This window comes from Stylophora pistillata, chromosome 5 (assembly GCF_964205215.1).
Source record: "Stylophora pistillata chromosome 5, jaStyPist1.2, whole genome shotgun sequence".
NCBI lineage: Eukaryota > Metazoa > Cnidaria > Anthozoa > Scleractinia > Pocilloporidae > Stylophora > Stylophora pistillata.
In genome coordinates, this window is record NC_142523.1 from 11211169 (window position 1) to 11233575 (window position 22407).

Here is a 22407-nt window from a genome sequence, read left to right on the forward strand (position 1 = left end):
GACTTTGAATGTCAAGGGTGGCGGAGAAAAGAGAAAAGTAAATCCCCGCTTGAACACAGACACAGTCCTCTGGTGGTTACAGCCGAGAACCGACTTGTCTAGCCTCCGGGTTTGAGACCTATTTAACGGCTCAGTGCTCGTATCAATCAATGAAAATAAAAATAAAAACGATACGGGTATATCATTGCCGAGGTACCAGAGGGTAAAAACAAAGTATGGGCAATCTGCACTGCACCTCTCCTCCGGACGCGAAGATAGACAAGCACTGAGAGGAGCGCACGAAACTCTCCTCCCAGCTGGGATCAACTTCTCTGGGCTGACTGCAAGAGGTTCGAATCCTCGCAAGGGACACAGATTGTAATGGTTTTTCTTTCACTATCCTATATATGATACCATTAGCTTTCTGTAATCCACCTTGTCTGCTGGGAATGAAATGTCTTCTTCTGAAACACTATCCTCAAGCTGAAAAAGAAGTGTGCTTGAACAAAATTTGCAATAGCTATAAACTGAAGCTAAACTCAAGTACTTGTTCCTGACAAAATTCCATGCAAATGTGACGTAAATTTGACATTTGCTTTACATTCACCTTGCTTATTGAGCAAAGCTGTTCATTTGCTATAAATTTGCATTGGGATCTAACAAAAAAAGAAATAAAAACCCTTACTTAGTGGCCATTTGCCAGTTCCCTGAGGGTGGCCCATTTACTGGGTTCAATTGTATTCAGAATAAAATTTAATGTAAATGAAACTGGAATTAAATGTGGTTGATCTATTTACCTTTGCTAGAAATCCGAGGAAAATAATAATTCAGGCCACAGGCCTGCCAATCATCCACTTAGAGGCTGATTACATGAGTCAGGCTGGCCTGCCTACATAATGCCATCCTAGCAAACAGTGAACTCGGCTCACGTAATCCACCCTTACTAAAACAACTAATCGGACAAACAAAAGTGCCAGGCCTCTGCCTACCACAAACATAACATTTTTATTGTTTTCGTAAACACTGCGAACATAAATTGCACAAAACTAACAAATTATTTTGACTTCGGCCGAACAAATTGTCTTCAATATAAATAATGTGTTCTATAGCTCATGTCTCCAAAAATCAAGTCACAATAAATCCTAAGAAACTGTCATTTACAATTAAACTGAATAAATAGCTTTATTAATCAAAACCATTGGTATGCAATTAAAGAATGGGTAAAAGAAAGACTTCTGTCACTTGAAAGCACTGATTTACAAGATGTGCCACTTTTTCACCTGCCAACTTACAAAATGCCATTGAGAAAGCTTTCTACACTCATGTTACTATCACAATAAATGGGAATTTCAGAGAAATAATTCAAACAATAATAATGAATACATGATAGTTTGTGTTTCTAGCACTCTATAAAGGCAACAAAAAATAACTGTCTGTATCAAGCATTACTATAATGAGGTTAGCACTTTTGGTTATTCTCTGTAGTTGGTCTTTTTCTTTCTTTTTTTTTTTGTATATGTATTGTGAAATTTTTATTTTCATGGATCAGCATAAATTTCGTTTCATATATACAAACAATGTTATTTGTGGAAATCTCCCTATGAACCTGACAGACAGTATTGATTTTACAGAAATACATATTAATCTGTTGACTTCATCCAAAGCTTCAAATCATACAGGGTAACAATTTTACATCCACATTGGCAGTACAACAAAAGCACTGACTGACAAGATGTGCCATCTCATCATCTGTCAACCTATGATGTGCCATCGAGAAAGCTTTCAGTGCCCTTGTGGGAACAAGTCTTGGCAGTAAAAAGAGCAGATTCCTCACTCCCTGAGAAAAAAAATACAGAACCTAAGAAACAGTGAACAGCTTCAACAGGATTTTATGTTAGTACCCCTAAATTAATCACTTCATATGAAATTTTAATTGCACCTCTAGTTCATTAATTATATCACTTAATTGTGGTCTTAACTCAAGATCACTAAGAATGCACTTTTTCCTCAAAGCACAAAGGAAGTGGCATTGGAGGTGTGTACCAACTGCACAGATCACTCTTCCAAAAGAGAACACATCACTGGCATGCAAAGGTGGACTGGCATCACAGACAATTTCAGGAGCAATGTGACCATGCCTACCTTTGTAAATTTTGTGTTCTTCAGGTGTGAAATGTTTCACAAGGGAACCAACTGCTGTTAAAGCTACACATGTGCCAAAATCGATTGACATGGCACGATAGTCATTGTTTACATGCGAGATAATGACACTATCTACTTTGATATCCCTATGAATAAATCCTTGTTTATGTAATTAAGATATTGCTTGAGCCAACTGATTGATCAAGGTCAGCCAAATAACCAGTCAAAGATTCAACCTTCTGCTCTTCAGTGACAAAGACATTGTAAAAGGCTTGTCAAAAACATGGTAAAAGAATGACACTAGAAGGTAAGGCTTTCACAGTGTACACACCCCAACAAGAAGAGGAGAATTTGCATGTTGGAACTTTGACATGACTCTTGCCTCCTATTTGAGTTCCTCTACTGTAGCAGGATAAAATGTTTTAACTGCAATGGGATTGCCCCTGTAAAACATCTCATTGCAGCACCCACACACACCAGAACCCACATGTACCTTCACCTCCATTCCAGATTCATCTTTTGAGGGCTCCAAAAGGGCACAGTCAATTTCCACAATGGACTCACATGTTGCTTTTGCAATGACCTACATTTCAACAAGACAAAAAGTTAATAAATCCTTTGTTAGCCCGCCTCTTTGGAACAAGAAATAAATGATGATTAAATGCTTCTCTATATGTTGTAATGTATTTATTTACACAGAATTTTAAATGGAAATTTGTTTTCGTAGTAACATAAATGCAGTGACATCAAGGTCAGATCAGCAAATGTAGATGGAGTGCTACTTTCAACATGGCTGCCTCATTTGAAATTACCTAAGGGTTTAAAACAGATGGAATGACTCAAATGTATCTTGTTTTAGAGGCGAAGGTAAAATAAATTCTAGTGAGGAAGACTTGGTTAAACAGCATCAGGAAGTAGATGCAGTAACCAATTCTGTGACAACACCCAAGTAGTCCCTCAAACTCCCCCCCCCCTCCACTTTAAGGGTGATGATGAGGAAGGGGTGATGCAACTGTTTTGAAACCTTTCCAGCTTTGAAGATTTAAAATGTTGTACATACCTTCCCTTGCACTACAGATTGCCTTGGAATTGATATCCAAGCCTTTCTTGAAGCCTCTTCTTGCTTGAGAAGTGAGTGCCATCGATCATAATATTTTCTCATTATATTGTCGCATATCTTTTGTTGTTTCTCAAGGCGAGCCTTCTCGATCTGTAATCCAGACGCAAGTGTCTTCTCTTTGTCAAGGTTTCTTTGCAGTTGTTTCCATTTTTTCCTTTCTCTTTTCATTCCTCTTATCTCCTCTTTTGTGTTTTCACAGCTTTTTCTACCCATGAACACGATAAGAAATGTTGAAAACTTTTTCTTTCTTCCTTGTCGTGTTTACCCATCTCTACAAAAAAGCAGAATTTGAATAGTTAAGGGAAACTTAGATTCAGCATATTTAATTAATATTACTTATCACAACCAAAAAATGGTCAACCAGACCAGCTATTATTTGGAAGATGACAGTCGGCTAAGAATTAAGACATACTTTATCCTAAATTGCAATGCAATTTTTCCTTTAGCCAAACTTTCAAAGATATTAAAAATGTCTTTGATGTTTCGGTTTATAACAAGTATCATGTATGATTACTTAAAATTTGAAATTCAAAATACAATCAAGGAATGAAACTTACATTCCTTTGATGGCACTGATATGAGGTTTTTAATAGCTACACTCCAGCATTCATGCGAGCTCAATGCCACAACTTTGCTCTTTAGGTACCCCCTCTCTATCAAGGCTTCCTGACTTAAACGTCTAGTCCTTAGTGAGCCCACTCCTCTCCCCTCCCACTGAATGAAAACTCTACAGTATTGGTTGTATAGTTATTTATTTGACTGTCTTTGAAGTGAAATAATCTTGTCATTAATTTCCTTCCTAGTTCAAATAAAAATTTACAGTTGAAAAGCAACCTTTATTCCAAAACAGTCAATTACCTCCCACTCCGTCCCTCCAATTCTTTGTTCTCCATTGAGTTCTGTTTGCATGCCATGCCAGCTTTTTTATCACAAGCTTGCTTTCATAATTGTTCTAATCCCAGTTAAAAGAAAACAATTCACAACTAACAAAATCACCTTCATGCACAAGAAATCTCATCGAATGATAACGTCGACACCGTGACTTAACGCTTAATTAAATTTCCTTCGTTATCCTTGACCTACACACGGCTTGATTTTCAGATATATTTATAACTAACCTTTCTGAAACTTTGGTATCGGTATGAAGCTGTTTACTTGAACAAGCAAAGTTCGAACGTGTAGTTCGTGTTTTCCCGCCTTTCTGTTTCCTTGCTTCCAATTACACTCGAGTCTTCATATGTACTGGCCGGGTGACGCTAATATCGAAGGCGTTCGTCGAGGGTAAGAATAAACAGTAATTTTGGTCAGCGGGCAAATTATGAAACCCGCGAGTACGAGTATTGCGAAATCCCGCGAAAGGATGACATTTGAAAACCCTAGATAATTTTTGACTAAGACACTAGAATGCGTTATGATGGCGACGACTCAGTAAATATATGAAAATAATATATGTTTACTGCACTTTCATAAAATGTATGAAAGCGTTCTTCGCAGTAATAAACCTTACTTATCTAGTAGGTGGAAATAGGGCCTGAAAAAATTTTAGGTCCGTACGGGAATTGAACCTATGACCTTTGCGATACCAGTGCAGTGCTCGATTTGCGTCCCCTCATGCTACAAACTGAGCTAACAAGCCAACTGGGAGCAGGTCATTATGCTTGGTTCGTGTTAAACCCGCAAATAAATTTGAATAAATGAAAATGATATATGTGTACTGCGGTTTCATAAAATATACGAAAGCGCTCCTCGCTGTAATAAATTGACCCTATTTATCTAGTAGCGACTAAGTACTGTAGACATGACTTATTGGCTTGCCCTGTTCTGCCAACAGAAGAGCAAACATGACAGGCATGCAATGTCTACTTCTACTGCTTATAACAAGTGTAAAATTATTAAGTCGTAAGTGAAAAAAGCTGTTCCTTGAATTTAAGACGGCAGTCACTTTGAGAATAAAGTAAGCCTTTAGTTGCCTGTCATTATATTTTTAGTGAAGTCGCTGACGCCAAAACGAGCTGGGTTTCTCTATCTTGGTCTTGCATCGAGCTGGTGCACTTAAAGCAGGTTGGTTACAATTGCGGAATTCTCATTTGTCTCACGCTCTGCACCCACACGCGACATTTAGTTTTTAAGTTTAATACAGTAGTCACTATTCTCATTAAATCATGAGGTGTTAAGGTACGAAATATTTACCTCACAAGGTAACTAGGAAGAAAGTGCATTTTCATTCGTTTTTGTATATCTTCATCCTTTGTTCAGTGCGATTTTACACACTTCGGGTTTGAACTTTTCGCGGGGAACACGTGCTGCAGCTTACACGACCTATTTCAATTTTAACCGCTGTACTATAAACTTGTGTGTTCGACCCTCGACGAACGCCATCGATATGGCGTCACCCCGTTAGCCAAGCACAGTGCGATACACATCACAACGAGGCAATATGTTAACAGGAGGTCCTTGTTTAGCACTATTAATTCGCGCTTTTTTGAACCTCAATATTACGTTTGACTACTTTGTTAACAAAGCATCACAAAGCATCCGAGAGAAGCACTTGTAGTGTGGTTATTTTACCGTTAATTGGAAGTTAAAGCAAGTAAGAAAAGAATATGGCAGAAAGACGATTGCACGATAAAAACCATGATGTGATTCCAGCGGCGAAAAAAGGAATAAAGTGTCCGACGATTGCATTGTGCTGCTGAAGGAGTTGATCCGCAGCAATCACGCTCTGGCGAGCGAAAATGTAAAGCTTCGGCAGCAGCAAGAGCGCAGCAACAAAGAAAACTCTGAAGCGCTTCAGCGGATCGAGAGCCGTCTTCAAACTGTTGTTAATGCAGCCAACGTCCGTCGGCGCCCATCCTCGGAGACCCAGGGGCAGTGAGTCGATTTCAAGTTAAGGGCAGAAGAGCCCCTGGGGACATTGTCCTACAAGACTAGTTCCAAACGGTCGCAGTCGTTCTGGCATCTGATTGGTGCCAGAAAATCTTTGTTTTTTTCTGCCCAATCAGAGTGAAGTGTCGTTTGGAGTCCTTTCGTGTGTTTTAACATGCACATATTGAACAAGCCTGTTGCTCGCTATGTTTGTCTCGGCCGTGCGACGAAGCTTTGCCCGAGGGGAAAAGTTTCAGTCTCAGCACACAATGTAAGAGAAATCGATCAGATTGTCCGCGAAATCTTACCGGAAATTATACTAAATACTTTCGCAGGTATCACAAGAGAACGAGTTTAAAAGTTTGGGAGGTTCGTATAAAACACAATGGTCGAAAGCATTGATATGTCGCTTTAAACGTTAGATGAGATGTAAGCCTAAATCTTTCAAGATTTTTTTGGATAATTTGCTGTCACTGAAACTTTTCCAATCCCGTGAAGCTATTTCGTCGCACGGGCCACGCAGGTATGTCGAACGATGGCGCTTACGCATTTTTTTGTGCACGCCCGGCCAAAATCTAATCTAATCTTCGCTTGAAAAATTAAAAAGAAAAGCTAAACGTGGAAACTTTTGTTTATTAGATGTGGGTAGATAACCCTGTACTAAGCTGACATTTGCAGTAAGGCAAGCTCGCCCTTTCCATCCAATATTTCCTTGTCTTTGGTTTTGTTTTCCCCAATGAAAGCAGCATCGATTCCCAATGATCAAAGGTAATTAACTTGGTCTTCAACTATCGACAAAAGAGGTGAAGTGACAATGACCAAGGGACTAGAAGAGGATCCGTGGCCTTTCGAGCTCAAGAATTTGAACACTCAACGCAGCAGTTGAAAGATTAACTTTCTTCAAACCCCTTCGGTAACTGTCCGAAAACATATCTCCTTTCCACGATGTTCTCGATGATTAGTTTTTGTTCAGATTTTAATTAGCTAACCGGAAACACAGCTAAGCTTTCTTTAAGGGCTTGCTGGAGGTCGTCCACGTACTTAACGTTCTCTGCAAGTTTGGCCATATTGTAAAGAATTTACTACAAAGCAACGATTAGAATTTGGCGCGCACGGAAAGCTACGTAAGCGCCAGTTGCTTGACATACCTGCGTGGCCCGTGCGACAAAATAACTTCACGGGCTTGGAAAAGTTTCAGTCACAACAAATTGTACAAAAAATCTAAAAATATTTAAGCTTACATCTCATCTAACGTTTAATGCGACATATCAATGCCTGCAACTATTATGTTTTAAAACGAACCTCGCAAACTTTTAAACTCGTTCTCTTGTGATACCTGCGAAAATATTCAGTATAATTTCCGGTAAGATTTCGAAGACAATCTGATCGATTTCTCTTACACTGTGTGCTGAGACTGAAACTTTTCCCCTCGCGCAAAGCTTCGTCGCACGGCCGAGACAAACATAGCGAGCAACAGAGCTTGTAGTATATGTGCGTGTTAAAACACACGAAAGGACTCCAAACGACACTTCCCTCTGATTGGGCAGAAAAACACAAAGATTTTCTGGCACCAATCAGATGCCAGAACGACTGCGACCGTTTAGAACTAGTCTTGTAAGACAATGTCCCCAGGGGCTCTTCTGCCCTTAACTTGAAATCGCCTCACTGCCCCTGGGTCTCCGAGGATGGTCGGCGCCAAAACAGAAGACAAAGGCGAACGACGTTAGTAGTTCCACCGGCTTGTCGAGTGAGTAAAAAACATAACTGATAAGCATTAATAATGTGATATGTGTTCATAATTTGCTTGAATCAGTTCTGTTTCGTGGAAGATTTTCTTTTACGTTGAGTACATGTTTGGCGCGCGAATTATATGCATAATTAAATTAATTATTTCGGCGGTAATCAATTGACATGATTAGATGTGGTTACATTTACTTGATGATCCTTTACCATAAACAGGTCTACCAGAAAAGTTTTTTTCCTCCCTTTTGTTTCAACGAGAATTATCTAGTATGAAAATCCATTTTATCATTTTTTCTCTTGGACCCTCTTGACCTTGCCAGTTTTATTCACATAGATGGGTAAGGTTAATTTTTAATTGTGCTTGTGTCGATTGCTCCACATCATCTAGCCTTCAAACAACCAGGGTTTTTAAAAAGCGCGAAAGTAGAAATAGGACAAACGTGACAAACTGATTGTTGAATTTTTTTCATTCTTTTAGAGAACTGTGAGGAGAATGTACAAACTCCTTTTGAAAAAAGATGACTTCGGTGGTTTCTATCTTGACGAAGAGTGAGTAATATGTTTTTAGATTCAGAGGTATTTTACTTTTTAACAAATGGTAAACACCACAGCGTACACTATTGAGTTATGGATGCACGCGGGAGGTTGCTAAGCACGAAAGAAGCGTAAGAGTCGCTCGAGGCGATAGCCGAGAGCGACTCTAGCTTCTTGAGTGCTTAGCAAACCTCCCAAGTGCATCCATAACTCAATAGTGTACGCTGTGGTGTTTACCATTTGTTTTATAACATAACATTGATACATTGTAGCTAAAGAGTTCCCTTTTATTTAACAAATCTTACGTGACCAGAAAAAACAAGCGCGCGCGGAAAAATAGTCTTTGCATTTGCTCACGTCAGCAGCGTACACCCATGGGCAAATGGGGGACGCTAAATTGACCAATCAGAGCGCGCGCTTTACTTTGGTTATGTTATAAATCTTGATTGAGCAAGGAAATCCGAGTCTAAGCTGCTGCTTGAAATATTGAGATGTTATGTGAACACCTTATGGTGGTTACAGTCGAACCTCGATTTTGCGACTTTTCGATTATCCAGACTTTTTCTCTGGTCCCGATTTTTTCATGACCATTAATGAGCTTTGATCTTCCAAAGTTTATGAGGTAAAAAAATTCAGAGATTATATCTAAATTCAGGAAAAGTGCGTTTAAAACATTGCCTCCTCCGCTTTCAAAAGATCGAGCACTTGGAGAGTCATCGAAGCAGATTTTTATCTTCATTTCTTTTGTTTACATTATTTTCTCATTAATATTCATATTTTCGTTTATCCTGACTGATTACCTAAGTCCCAACAGGTCCGGATAATCGAGGTTTGACTGTACTTTTGTCTTAGTGTTAATGCTGTTACTACAGAATACCAGGCTTAATTGTATTTGTTTTTGTCTTAGAATAAATTCTGACAGCAACAACATCCTTTTTGAGCGGACAATAGAGCAGGCAATACATCAACAAGGAGGACTTGAAAAGTGTCCTTGGACAAAAGAAGTCAGAAGGTAGCTACCAATAATCATAGCACATGCATTTCACTTTTACTGGGGTGTCATTACATTTTGTGGGTGAGCATAAGGATTTTGCACTCAAGCATATTGATGCATATCTCCTTTATGGCAACTTGAGTTTTATTGAAGGCCTTGGCTTGAAAACATCCAGGCAAAATTATGCTCAAAGTTGGTCAATTTGTCTATTGCCCAGCCCTTAATGATACCCCTGCTTTTTGTCTCTACCATCAATTCGTGTCTTTTACCACTTTCCCCTCAACATAAATGTCATCATAAAACTAGCATTCAGTAACACAGTTAGATACCCTGAAACTTCTAATGAGCACCTTCATTACATGGTCAAATTTAGGACAAGAGGGGGGGGGGGGGTGCATTTTACAGTTTTTCCTAACTTACATATTAACTTTCCCAAATGTTACAGAAATTTAAATATGTTGCAAACTGAAATTTTCGGGTTTATTTCTTGTCTCTAGATCTGAGACACTTCAGTGTAGATCCTCAAAAAAGCATACTTTACACCTTAGCAATGAATCACCAAGGACATACTGCAAATTTATATAACTTGGCAGATATTCCAAGGCGGCCTGCCATAACTTATTATAAATTTGAACATTGTCATTAATTTATGTGGGAATCTTTTTACAAACAGGTTCTCATGGCATTTTCATAATCATTTCTTTAAACAGCTGCTTTACAAAGATATTTCAAATATGTGTGAAAACACAGAAGCTGAAGAGTGGTAACCACTATGAGGCTCATAAACAAAAAACCTGGAAGAGTGGTCACCAAAGAGAGGTATTTATTGGCTGGGATACTATTTTGAACATTTTACTTTTCATATACCCTGCTGTTCACAAATGATGGGGTCCGACAGATGTTCAATGTTACCAGACTGAGTACACCCTCAAGTACACTTGATCAATGGGAGGGAAGCTATTTCCCATTGAATGTCTTTATTTTGGCACTTCAAAATTGGATGAGTTTGAATATAGACACATCTAAGGGACTATGTTCTTATTAGAGAAATTGTTAAATAAGTTAGGTATTCTGGTCTGTATCTAGAGCCTTCCAAGAAAATCTTTGTAAAATAAATTTGAAAAATATTAAAATGTGATGTGAGATAAATGATAGTTTGTATGCACCATTTGATGAAAAAAAAAAGGACAAAGAGACCCTATATTATAACATGCTTAAGAATTCCATTCTTACAATGGGTACACACATATACATATCAAGAGAAATTAGTGATTTGGATCATATTTTTCATTTGAAGTCCTATAATACCCTTCTCATGCCTTTTTAATTTTTTATTTTTTTAGAAGTTAATGAGATGAACTACAGCCCTGGAGCTGGTCAACCGGGCCAACCAGCATGAAAAGGGAAGAGCAGCAGAGGTTCTTGTCATGGAGGCAATGAGCAGTGAGGAAAGCTGCTACAAGGATGTCGATGGAAATGCCTCAAAAGTAACAAAGTACTCTGTGCCTCACCTTCAGTGGGAAAGTAGGAGATTGAAAAAAAATTGAAAAGAAACTTGACAAGGCTTATAAGAAAAAGCTCACTTCAAGAGCTAAGGAGAGAATCCGCCCAGGGTTTATGGGAAACCTTTTCTGAGATGCCCACCTACTGAAAATTTTCCAGAGTAGGCAATAATACAGGGAGAAAATTGTTTTACTAATCAATGAAATCGAAATGTACAAAATGTCAAGCCAAGTCTAGAATGAGTTTATTTCACATGCCTGCATGAGGCTTCTTTTTCATTGAATAATTATGGTCTCATCTAAAGTAAGTGATTGTGAATTCTTCAATGTTAATAAATTTCCTCCACATGAGATACTTTTTTCTATATAGATGTACTCATCATTTTTGTCTATCAAAGTTTCAGCTGCATTTTAGAGTAAGAGAACTGTTTTCTATCACTTGTTTACTAAAAGAAATTAAGGTATATGATCATATTTAATAAGTATTACAGTTGTAATAATGTAGCAAATAACTGAGACTTATTGCAAATTTAAGTCAATTAAGAAAATTTTTCTGAATTTTAGATTGATAGGTTGAACTTATATTTTTTATTGTTAGACAAGTATCATTTCAAATCACATTTCTTAGTAGCTGGACTTGAGAGTACAATTTGTGAATCAATAGCTTTTTGTGTAGTGTGTTACTACAGCTAGTTATATAATTTGTGTATTTGTCATACTTTTATAGTGGTAAATATTCTGTTACCTGCATGACTGAGATTATATTATACATTGACGAAAGTGAAACAATTTTAATAAAGTATGTCAATCAGTAATTCAAACATTTGGACATCTCTTTTTTTAATTATGTATGGGGCTCGACTGGGATATCCTCAGCTTCATTGTAGGTTTATGTTATCTCAGGGGAACAAATGAGTTTTGAATGAAACTATTTCATCACTGCAATTTCAAACACTTTGTTATTACTTGAATGTGTGATGCTTCTTTTTCTATCAATTGTAAGGTTGCCCAAAATATCATAAGTTATTGGGATATAAATGTGGGTGTGATTAAGCAAATCAAAAGTCAGTTGAAAGTGAAACCTGCTGCTTTTAGAGGCACTTAAAGATGAATGTTAACAAAACTTGAAATTTAAGAGAGTCTGAAAGTACAACTAAAGATGAATTACAACAAAACCTGTAACTTTAAGCAGTACTTAAAGGGAAACAAAAGATTGAAGAAACCTTGAAGATGCATTTACAAGTAGAAGTTTTGGTTGACTTTACAAGAATTAAGAGGATTCCTAAAATCAATGAAATGGTTATTTAGGTTTGCTTTCATGTGATCTCAAAGCGTTCATGAAATGGTTATTTAGGTTTGCTTTTATGTGACCTTAAAGTGTCAACTAAATGGTTCATAAGGACACTTTAATTGACTTCGGAAAGTTCAATTAAAGGTACATTTCAGAACTTCCGTATGTCACCTAAAGATGACTTAAATACTTCTAATGTTAACCTTCAAGTTACCTTTAAGGAAACTTAATTTAGTTATTTCAGCCTGTGTTAGACTTTGCAAAATTATTCTCATCCCAGTGAGCCCTGACTAACAATAGCATTTATACATGCTGCAAGCAGTAAGGCTGTCTATTTATTTTCCATAGAGCTGTGTACAGACAGGTCTGGTGTTCAAATATTTTGTTTGGCTTGGGGTCTATAATCTGGAGAGTACTTTTACAGAAAAGATTGTAGTTTATATGCAACTTATCAATTCTAAATTGCAATTGACTAATATAAATAATATGCAAAGGTTGCCAGGAAACAAATAATAGTAAGGGCTTACTTGGATCAGCTGATTTAAAAAAATACTGGACAACTTAAAGGCGCACATTTTGGAATTAATTTCGTCCCGATTTTATTTACCTATCTTCAGTGACTTAGGCGAGCCATGTTGTCTACAAAAACACCCAAAATTAATCAAATTACCAAGAAGTAAAACCTCCTTTTCACTGGGAGAGAAAAATGGCAAAGTAGGGACAAATATCGTCAAGAGAAGATAGATGGCTGCTTTGCAAAAATTCACGGTAAACATGCATACAATTTGAAAGTAAAACGGAGTTCGTAATTTTAAGGTTGCCCAAGAACTTCAAATTCCCGAGGCACCCTACACTTTAAAGTGGCGAAAATCCCTAGCCTTTATAAAGGTCTGAAGTTAGAAGAAAGCTCAGATTACATGGAAACTTGACGAATCTTAACACTTTCGGTGAAACCAAATCATTAATCATACAGCATGTTCCACGGGTCAATGAAAATCCGCTCAACGGCATGAGTCAAGAATGAGACTTAACAAAGGGGAGGAGTTCAAAGGTGAGTTCCTCCTGCGGAGGAAAAAGTTATATTTTATAGCATGAGAATTCTTATCATACTTTATAATATCACCTATAATATATCTATGTCCCAAAGTGGCACTTCAGGATGTGACCCCTCTCCCCCACCCTCCCCCCCCTCCCACACCTCTCACGCCGGCCTATGGTGGAAAATTTTCCTCACGAGTGATACGTGTCTGATAAAATGCGGAACATGCTGTTGGGTAGGTTGTTATCTATCCACTGTGGTAGGTGTCCTTTCTTGGTACATATAATGTAAGGACAAATTGAGGAGAAAAATTGTCAAACACTCCTTGACATAACACACTGTTAATTTTCCTATTCATTAAAAATCTCGAAATCTACAATCATCTAACAAACTAACGAAAAACAAGAATTGAAAATAAAATGTGACTACAATCATGCTTGTGCTAAGGGCGATTCCCTTTGATAGGGAACTTGAAATCAGGCTGAGACCCTCCATGTAAATGGCACCTGATGGAGAAAACAAAATTGGTAGCTAAAGCATATGAAACCGGCCACCTATATACAATTTACCAGCAATTTACTCAAACTCGAATTTTACTGACGAGGTGCTTTTAGTCTATCTTGATGTAATGCTACATTCTCATTACGATATAACAGAAATGTTCAGCAGATTGAGGAGAGAATTACAAACTGCATTTTAGAAACCAAATGGTTGAGAGTTGTTAAGCGGGGCGAGGCTTGATCTATATTTGACCTTTAATAATAGATACTTTTGTTCATCATGGTTAAAGTGCTGAATGAGGAGTTCAATCGTAGAGTCAAGCTATCTAGTTAAAAAAATTGACGTTTCGACTGCCACACTGGAAATCTTAGTCAAGTGAATGGTACCATTATGGTAGTCAAGACCTCACGACTATAAATTGGTAGCTAAACCATATGAAACCAGCCACAGATATATTTTTACAAAAGACGACGGATGACTTATTGTCAGCATAATTATCACTGAACTGTCTATAATTGTGATTGTTCTTTACTCTGTTAATGGTACCAATTTATAGTCGTGAGGTCTTGACTACCAAAAGGAGAAATGGAGTTCCATGTTTCTGACTTCGACTAAAAGCACTTCGTCAGTAAAATTCGAGGAATAACAGAGTAAATGATTGACTGACTCACTCACTGAATGAATGATTGATTGGCTGACTGACAAGCTGACTAACTGATATTGATTGATTAATGCCGAGATTCATCGATTGAGCCACAGCAGCCATCAGATTAAGGAGTCGTAGATAATTTCAAAACATACGAGCAAACTTCCTGAGGCGCAGTAAAAAGGAAGTGAACAATTCATGACTGGTTTTAGCTTTTCACCTGATTGGTGATGCAATTCAAGTTTTATAGACAAATCGCCGATTGTGGAAAATCAAGACTTACAAAGCTAGTTAAAGTCTGTGCAACTTACGTTCACCGCGTTTCCAAATAGATCCGTCCATTTAAATTTCATTTAACTCTGAAAAATCATACATAGGTGGGATAATAAATAATGAATAAATAACTGAAGAGAGTGGGATTCAATTTGATATGAAATCAGACGCTTGATTTCAAAATCCAACCAGCGCGCAGCGCAAGTCGATTTGAATGGAGTATGTGAATGGAGGATTTTTGGGGATCACATTGTTTTTAGGGGAATCAGTGGGGTGATCCGTCTTCGCCAAGAGAGTATAAAGAGGGGGCTATAGAAAATTGACTTCCAATTAACTGCGAATAAGAAAGAATCGTAAGAGTAAAAAAAACGAATGGGGGGGGGGGGAGGGGATGATAATTTTATCCTAACGCAACCAAAATCTTCCAATCCCCTGTCAGGCGCAAAATAATGAACGGTCCCTTTGTGTTTCTCTTGGAACACCATTATCCTTGATAGGAATTTTCTCACTTGCCCAAGTTTCGCTCTACCTAATTCACATAAACGGACTGATTTACCTGAGATGTCCCTTTCCGTTTGCGTCGGAAAGCTTCTTATTTCATCTTGAAAAAAAGAAATTCAAGATTGGAATCAAAAGGTAATCATTTCATCTCAAAGCATTACTGTATTTGTGGTAACTGTGTGATATATGAAGAGTATAAAACACTTTCAGGAGCTATGCGTCGATCAACTCGAAGCTTCAAAATCCCCTCTCTCCTTCTCGGGCAATCCTTAAACACTTGCATTTTTGAAGGTTGGCTCAGTCGTTTAAATTCCCGCTCCACAGCTGAAAATTGCTTTCATTGCCCCACTCAGTGATTCTGTGTGAAACCACCGAATGCTGTAGAACTTAGCAAAATTACGTATTAGTTGTTGATGCTGCTGTTTGGTTTTTCGCGTGTAAGTTCCCTCCTCAGGGACCCATTTCAATATTTAATTTTTTTTTAAATTTTACGAGGACTGGATAAAGACACCTCAGCGATAGTTTTCTACCTGTTTTGAAACTCTGAGCAAGTAAATGATAACATCAAATCGCAGCAACAACAGAAAAAATTTACAAGAAAATAATTTACTCTTTTAGCCGTCATTTGAAGGTAAGTTACAGATCTGCTTCGAAAACGTGCACCATCTAAAATGATGGTGGCTGTAGCCACGAGAGTTTTTTTTTTTTTTTTCATCAGTTCTGTCGTTCGTCTTTGTTAAATGTAATTAGTGTAAATAGTTCTCGTCTCGATAGTTCAGTTCTGTATTTATTAGTTTGTATTTTTTCGTGCTGTCAAAATGTAAATTAAGTTTGTCAGCGCTGTTTCATGTAATCGCCTTTGAGTATTGTGTAGCCTTGTTTAGTCTATTGTTTTAGCCTTTTATCCGCTATATCACATCGTAGTTGTGATTTTCATTCAGTCGTTGTTATTCCGGAGTGCCGTACAGATCTTGTAAGTAGTTACGCTTTCGTTTGTATTTTCCTTTAGTTTCTCGTATTCCTTTCGTTGTATTTTAGTTTCGTTGGGTTTAAGTTCGCATCGTTAATTCTGTATTTTTTCTGTGAGTGTTATGTACAAGTGAATCGTCGAGATTAAAAAAGGTACGTATTTCAAACTGTAACGGAGTGTCAGTTACAGTGGACAATCGATTTGTTTTTCTTGGATCGATTTTTGCGCTCGCGCAAAACGTCTCAACTCAGAACAAAATTGAAAAACAAGTTAAGGCAATCACTTTCATGACAAAACATTCACGCATGTTTGGTAACTGTGTAATATGTGAAGAGTATTAGGAATCATTTTTCCCCCTAATCCTGTCAAAAAAAAGGCGCGGAAACTCCTGCGATTTGCGCGCGCGCACGCAAAACGTCTCAACTCAAAACACAATTATAGCATTTAAGAGTTGAACTATTTTAACGTCGTTAACGTTATTTCAAGACAATTCTAACATCTACGTCAAAATACAAACTGAGAGAATGGATAAGAGCTGGAGCCCATAAGAGTTGTGAGTTTTTCCTCTTCTTCCACCAACTTGAAGCGCGCGCCAAAACGTTCTCAGCCTATGTTAGCCAAATATCGATAGGATAAAGAAAAGAAGACTAGAAATGCAGGATTTTCTCTTTTTTCTTTTTCGGATTTTAACACTAGTCAAAACTATTTTTTCATAACCTTCATAGAGTGCCAAAATATTTAAAACATTTGAACTTTTTGCGAATTTTAAGTCCAGTGATCGAAATGCGCCAACTGATACTTTGCGAACTGAGGGGGTGGGGAAATGTCCCTTCCCCCTATAAGAAGGAACTACCGTAAGTCGTTAATGGCGTTCTGATTACGTCACGGTGGTCATGATGGTTACCAAAACAACTTCAAAGGAAACTGTGAATTAGTCGTGGATACACTGCGTTCGAATGAGTTTTGAGGATAATTAAATTCCAAAGGGTGACTCCCGGATACAGTTGAAACTACTTGGTAGACTTTAAAACTATTGACTGTTATGCCCACTGTTCTATTGATTATGCAAGAATTGAATATACATGATTCCTTACAAATTATCAACAATTTGGTTGCAGTAACCATAACAAAATAAAGCAGGGAAAAAGAAGAGAAAAAAGAACAAATTACACGAGTAACAGCAAATGGTCCCAGCTTGTCACAGTTTAGGATGATGGAAATTTAGAATGATTTCGGCCACGGAATTTTTTATTTTCCAGCTCATAGAAGGCTACAATGATGTCATGGACGTACTTGGAAATGACTCGCTGTTTGATCCACTTACTTCTCAAGTAATGACTCTTTTCGCTCCAAATCGGAATTCTATTTCGGAAACGTTCCTGATTTCAACAGGTCTAATTGTAATTATTAAAAACTGGATCATTGGATAATGCAATTCAAGACTTTTTATTGGCTTAGCCATTACGGTATATGAGCCAATATACCATAATCTAATATCTGTACATTGTAACATCCGGTTTCTTCTAACAAAATAAAGTCGAGAAGATTTGTCTAATATCTTGGGGGCGCTTTTTTTAATAAAACAATTATTCCACTCCCGCTTGTTGGATAAGAGATGATTATAGCCAACTCAGCGCTACGCGCCTCGTTGGCTATCTATTATTACCTCATATCCAACGCGCGCTCGTGGAATAATTGTTAATTGACCTTGAAAGAAAACAAACAAAAAAACAATCTCGAAAAAGCATATCTTTAAACGCTTTGTAGTCTCATAGCACTCAACAGGCGGCAATTACTGTTATATAGGCTGCCTAAGCTTGGCTTTTCCCGCTAAAATAACATATGCGCAAAAAGGCTGGATCTACTGATTTTTTTTTTTTTCTCAGCAAACTACCCTTCCTCAAAGGGAAAGGAAACTTCACATACTGACCAGTAGCTGAGCAAAAAAACAAAACAAAACAAATTTAGTGTCTCAAACGAATCCATAATACTCACAACCACTAAATGAATTATTCCAAGCTCTCCCTCCCCCACTGCTCCCCATTTTGAGGGCATGTTGCGTGATAAAACTATAAATGTGAGGAAAATTACGAGTAGACAGAAAGGACAGATTTTGGACAAAAACTTGCACAGATCGCCCGATTTTCATTTATTTTTAATACCCGCACCCAAGTTATTCAATTTCCCACCTAATTTTCTCAGGTTACAGCCATTAAATAAAATCTGTCATTTGGTACAATTGACGTAATGCCACAAAAATAGACATTTAAGTAGCTGAAATCACGAGATGATAATGCACCGCGCCCTTAACAAAAGAGTATTTTCACTTTCGTGCTCCGGTAAGTGACAGGCTGGAGAATTTCCTTTATCTGATCTGCCACGCTTTGAGTTCGATTTCAAAAGTCCGTGAAAATCTTGAAACGGTGAGTTAAAAATTATTCTTATTGTAATTCCAAGGTATCTTGTGAAACGATTGATCAAAGCAGAGCAGTGTTTGAACTACTATTTAAGCTATTTTGCCGCATCAGTTTATTTTTGGGTAGATATATATGTAGATTTCTCCTTTCAAGCGCTATTGTCTGTAGTTTAACGGACTCATACCAAATCTATGTTGCTTGATTCTATTATGAAATATCCTGTAAAGTCTGTGTCGATAGCTACCCGAAAGTCTATTATTAGCCTGACCCAAAAATATTGCCGCTATCTTCCAGACGGAAATTATGGGTTGCATATACCGATTAACGTTTTGGCTTCATAACAAGTACATTGAAAGGCCAACAGTATTACTCGCTAGTACACCTTAACTAAACGCAGATTGCTGAATGAGTGACTGATGTTTATGACAGACGCATTTTGTTCGGTATTTCGGCGATCGTGAGTCCTGTTGTGACATGATCTGTTCATTCACTTTTAATGCTGAGCTTCGAACTCTGCTGACGTTAATTGAGAATTTGACTCCAATGAATAACATTGAAACATTACGCAAGACAGGCAGTGGCAGAATGACAAGAACCCACACCGCCTCTCTCTCTTGCTGTGGCGAGATCTGTAAAGCAGAAATCATTTAATCGAATTGGCAATTAATTAAACAAGAAATAAAGGAACCCGCGAAGGTAATACCTACAATCCGTTACTCCCTTGAAATATATATTGTTTACACTTCATAATACTGTAGAAAAAGGAAATCGTGACCCGAAACATAAACCCGGTGTCATTTTTTTCTAGGAATTTCTTGTCTAGTCCTCGACCTCGATGGTTTTTTTTTTTTTTTTTTTTATTCATCGTATGTGCTGATCATCTGGTTGGATTTTGTAGTTTAGTTTCCTTTTGGTAAAAAGCTAAAGTTAGTCAATTTGCTTATCAACCAGACGAAAGGTCTGATTAGTTCTAAATATTGAGGTCAGCACACACGAAGGGACTCGACTGGTCCTTACAACTAGTCCAATCTGTCATTTGTCACAACTGACGTTACGCTACGTACAAAATTCGAAATTGTTAAAATCACGAGATCAGTATGAACCGCACCCTTAAACAAATGATGGTATAAAAATTTTCTTCATCTGATCTGTTAAATGAAACTGTTCCTGCGTCGAATTCAACAGTTCCTGAGAGTCTTGAATTGAAATAGTGAGTCAAAGTCATTCCTATCTTCTTTTCTTATACTCCAATGTCTAATGAAACGAATGATCAAAGCAGGGAAGTGTTTGCTGAATGAGTATACTAATTAATGCAGTCAGCGCTTTCGCTTTTGAGTTGATAGATACGTCGATTTCTCGTTCTAAACTGAGTCTGTTGTTTCACTCAGTTCATAAAATATCTGGTCAGTTGTCTGTGTTTATAGCTTTCTGAAAGTCTATTATTATCTCGGCCAAGAGCTACCGCTATCTTACGGTTGGAAAAAAATGTGGTACATGTCAACAAACTTCGGAGCTTTATGAAATGCCCGCTGAAAGGCCAACAAAATACGCGTGTTTTCAGATGGCTATAAACTTGATCGATGAACGTGACAGAGGTATTTTGCTCGGTATTTCGATTGCCAGTTCTGTTGAGACGTTATCTGTTCATTCACTATAAATACTCATGAGCTTCTGGTAAACAACAGCGCCTCGATTTGGCTAGAATCCCTAATCACCATTAGCGAGCTATGAATATGACGGATCAGTCAACTCCTAACAGCTTAGTATAAATCCTAGTCTAGTCGACGATTCCCCTACTTTACTGCCGGCCACTAACAATCCATGACTTATTTCTTGCTTACCAGCTTTGGTTTCAAAAATTATTGTAGACACGAATGATCTTGGCGGCGTTGCCCTCTTATGCGGATAGCACCAAAAACGAATGGCACAGTGAGAGAATCGATAATAGTTCGCGCGTGAAAACATCAATTAATAAGAGCCGCTCTTAAGAGTTTTTCCGATAGGAAAAGTGCTTTAGATTTAAAATCTGGAGGTCCAAGAACGGTAGCATTAACGTTTTGTAAAGATTTCCTCAAATCACAAACATTCTACAACGGGAAATTCAATTGACCTCAGTTGGGAATTTGATTCCAATAAATAAGATTTAATATTACGCAGATATTAATATTAATATTACGCAGACAGTGACAGAATGACAAGAACCCTCGTACCCTCCTTCTCTAATTGTGGCGGGATCTTTCAAGCAAAAATCATTAATTAAATCGAATTAGCAATTCAACAAGAAATACAGGACCCACGAAGGCAATTACCAACCGAGCGTTGCTCGCTTGAAATATTGTTTACCCTATATACCGCCTCCCAGTTAGCTCAATGGATAGAGCGCTGGACTGTTGTGCGGGACGTCGAGGGTTCGAGCCCCGGCCGGACCAACACTCAAGGTCTTAAAGTAATTGAGAAGAATATGCTACCTTACTATAACATCAAGAAATTGTTAGATATTCTAGTCTTCTCGGATAGGTCCGAATAAATGGCGGTACCGTCTCCTGCAGGGTTAGGGGTAGGAGACTTTAATTTCCCACGTACGAGATTACTGTGTGATGGATGTCCTCCCCTGGGGTGGGATGGGTGGGTTTCACAGGGCCCCATTTAAATTAGCTATTTGATAAACTGGGCCACCCTGTATAAATATTCGTAAATACAAATAAATACAAAATACTTCATAACACCGTGGAATTAGGAAATATTGAACCGAAATATCAACCCGGTGTCATTTCTTTCTAGGGATTTCTTGTCTAGTGTTCAGCCTCGATGGCTTTTTTATTTTATCTACTTCATTCATCGTATGTGCTGATCATCTGGTTAGATTTTGTGATTTTCTTTTTGGTAGAAGACTTAAGGTTAGTCAATTGTTTCGTTGTTTATCAACTAGAGTAGAGGGTGTTTTCATTAGTCCTGCGCTGATGTTTGCACACACGAAGGGACTCGACCTGTCCTCGCAACTAGTCCTATCTGTCATTTGTTACAATTGACATTACACCACAAAAGTACACATCGCTTGATAAATCACGAGATAATAGTGCACTGCTGCCTTAAAAAAAATCGTGGAATGGTAAGTGATGGTTTAAACCCACTAGCCATTTTTTCCATGCTTTAAAAGATTGATATCTCCATAAGGGACTTGTGACATATCTGACGCGTCAGAGTATACGCATAGACGTGTCAGACGTGCGTCAAGTTTGTGTCTGCGATGTTCGCTTTATTCTGACCTGCACTGTAAAGGTCAGGATCATTGAGAAAATGGTCACCAATGAAAGATTAATTAGCTCTTCATTGTTGAACAAATTCTCCTTGTCAGCACCTTAGGAAATGTATAGAGAACAGTTTTGAGAATATGCATACTGATGTTAGGGTGAAAAAGATGAAGGTAAATCTATTTGGTCATGTCAGATTATTTAACAATACATTATTCTATCACTCAGGGGTAAGAGAGAAATTTTTTTATTCAGAATATAAAAATAACCTTTGGTTAAACAGAGTCATTCATAAAATCGTAATTGTTAGTAAGTTCAGGGACACGAATAACGCTAAGACAAGTTCAGCATTTGAGTGGAAGTTTTAGGGATTGTCTGAAGGAATTCGTGTGTTAATAGTCGGTACCAAGGAGCAAAATTTAGCCTTAACAGCCGACTGCGCCTCGCCTTGAAAATGAAAGCGTAACGCGGAAGAACCATATGGCCAACTCATCCACGAATTTATGGTTTAATGATTCCTTGGTTAATTAATTTTGCTGACTTTTATTTGCTGCGTTCTCAATGTCTTTCCTCCATAGGAAACTATCCAAAGAACGTTATCGCCTTACTTGTTCAAAATTCTGTGTGTGTTCAAGATTT

The 22407-nt window shown here is 37.8% G+C and overlaps 2 protein-coding genes and 1 long non-coding RNA gene across 5 annotated transcripts in view; 1 reads left to right on the forward strand and 2 right to left on the reverse strand.

Annotated features, from left to right (window-relative positions):
• The window catches only part of LOC148730262 (TBC1 domain family member 30-like), a 77546-nt gene that overhangs the window by 10982 nt on the left and 44157 nt on the right, over window positions 1–22407 (reverse strand). The gene's annotated exons all lie outside the window — the stretch shown is intronic.
• LOC148730263 (uncharacterized) lies at window positions 1074–4573 on the reverse strand. Of its 3 annotated transcripts, none has more exons than XM_088762218.1 (4): window positions 4360–4573; window positions 3182–3512; window positions 2621–2704; window positions 1074–1816 (listed from the first exon to the last, which is right to left on the reverse strand). In XM_088762218.1, the coding sequence occupies exons 2-4, from the start codon at window positions 3452–3454 to the stop codon at window positions 1646–1648; spliced, it is 528 nt and encodes a 175-aa protein (XP_088618344.1). In that variant the 5' UTR covers window positions 3455–3512; window positions 4360–4573; the 3' UTR covers window positions 1074–1645. The 3 variants fall into 3 exon arrangements, 2 of the variants coding, with proteins under 2 accessions (XP_088618344.1, XP_088618343.1); XM_088762217.1 differs by having other exon boundaries at window positions 2615–2704; window positions 4360–4571; XR_016002126.1 differs by having other exon boundaries at window positions 1681–1816; window positions 2453–2704; window positions 4360–4568.
• LOC148730264 (uncharacterized) lies at window positions 7801–11700 on the forward strand. The gene is made up of 5 exons (XR_016001894.1): window positions 7801–7853; window positions 8328–8398; window positions 9291–9395; window positions 10088–10196; window positions 10721–11700. It is a non-coding gene; the product is annotated as an uncharacterized LOC148730264 (long non-coding RNA).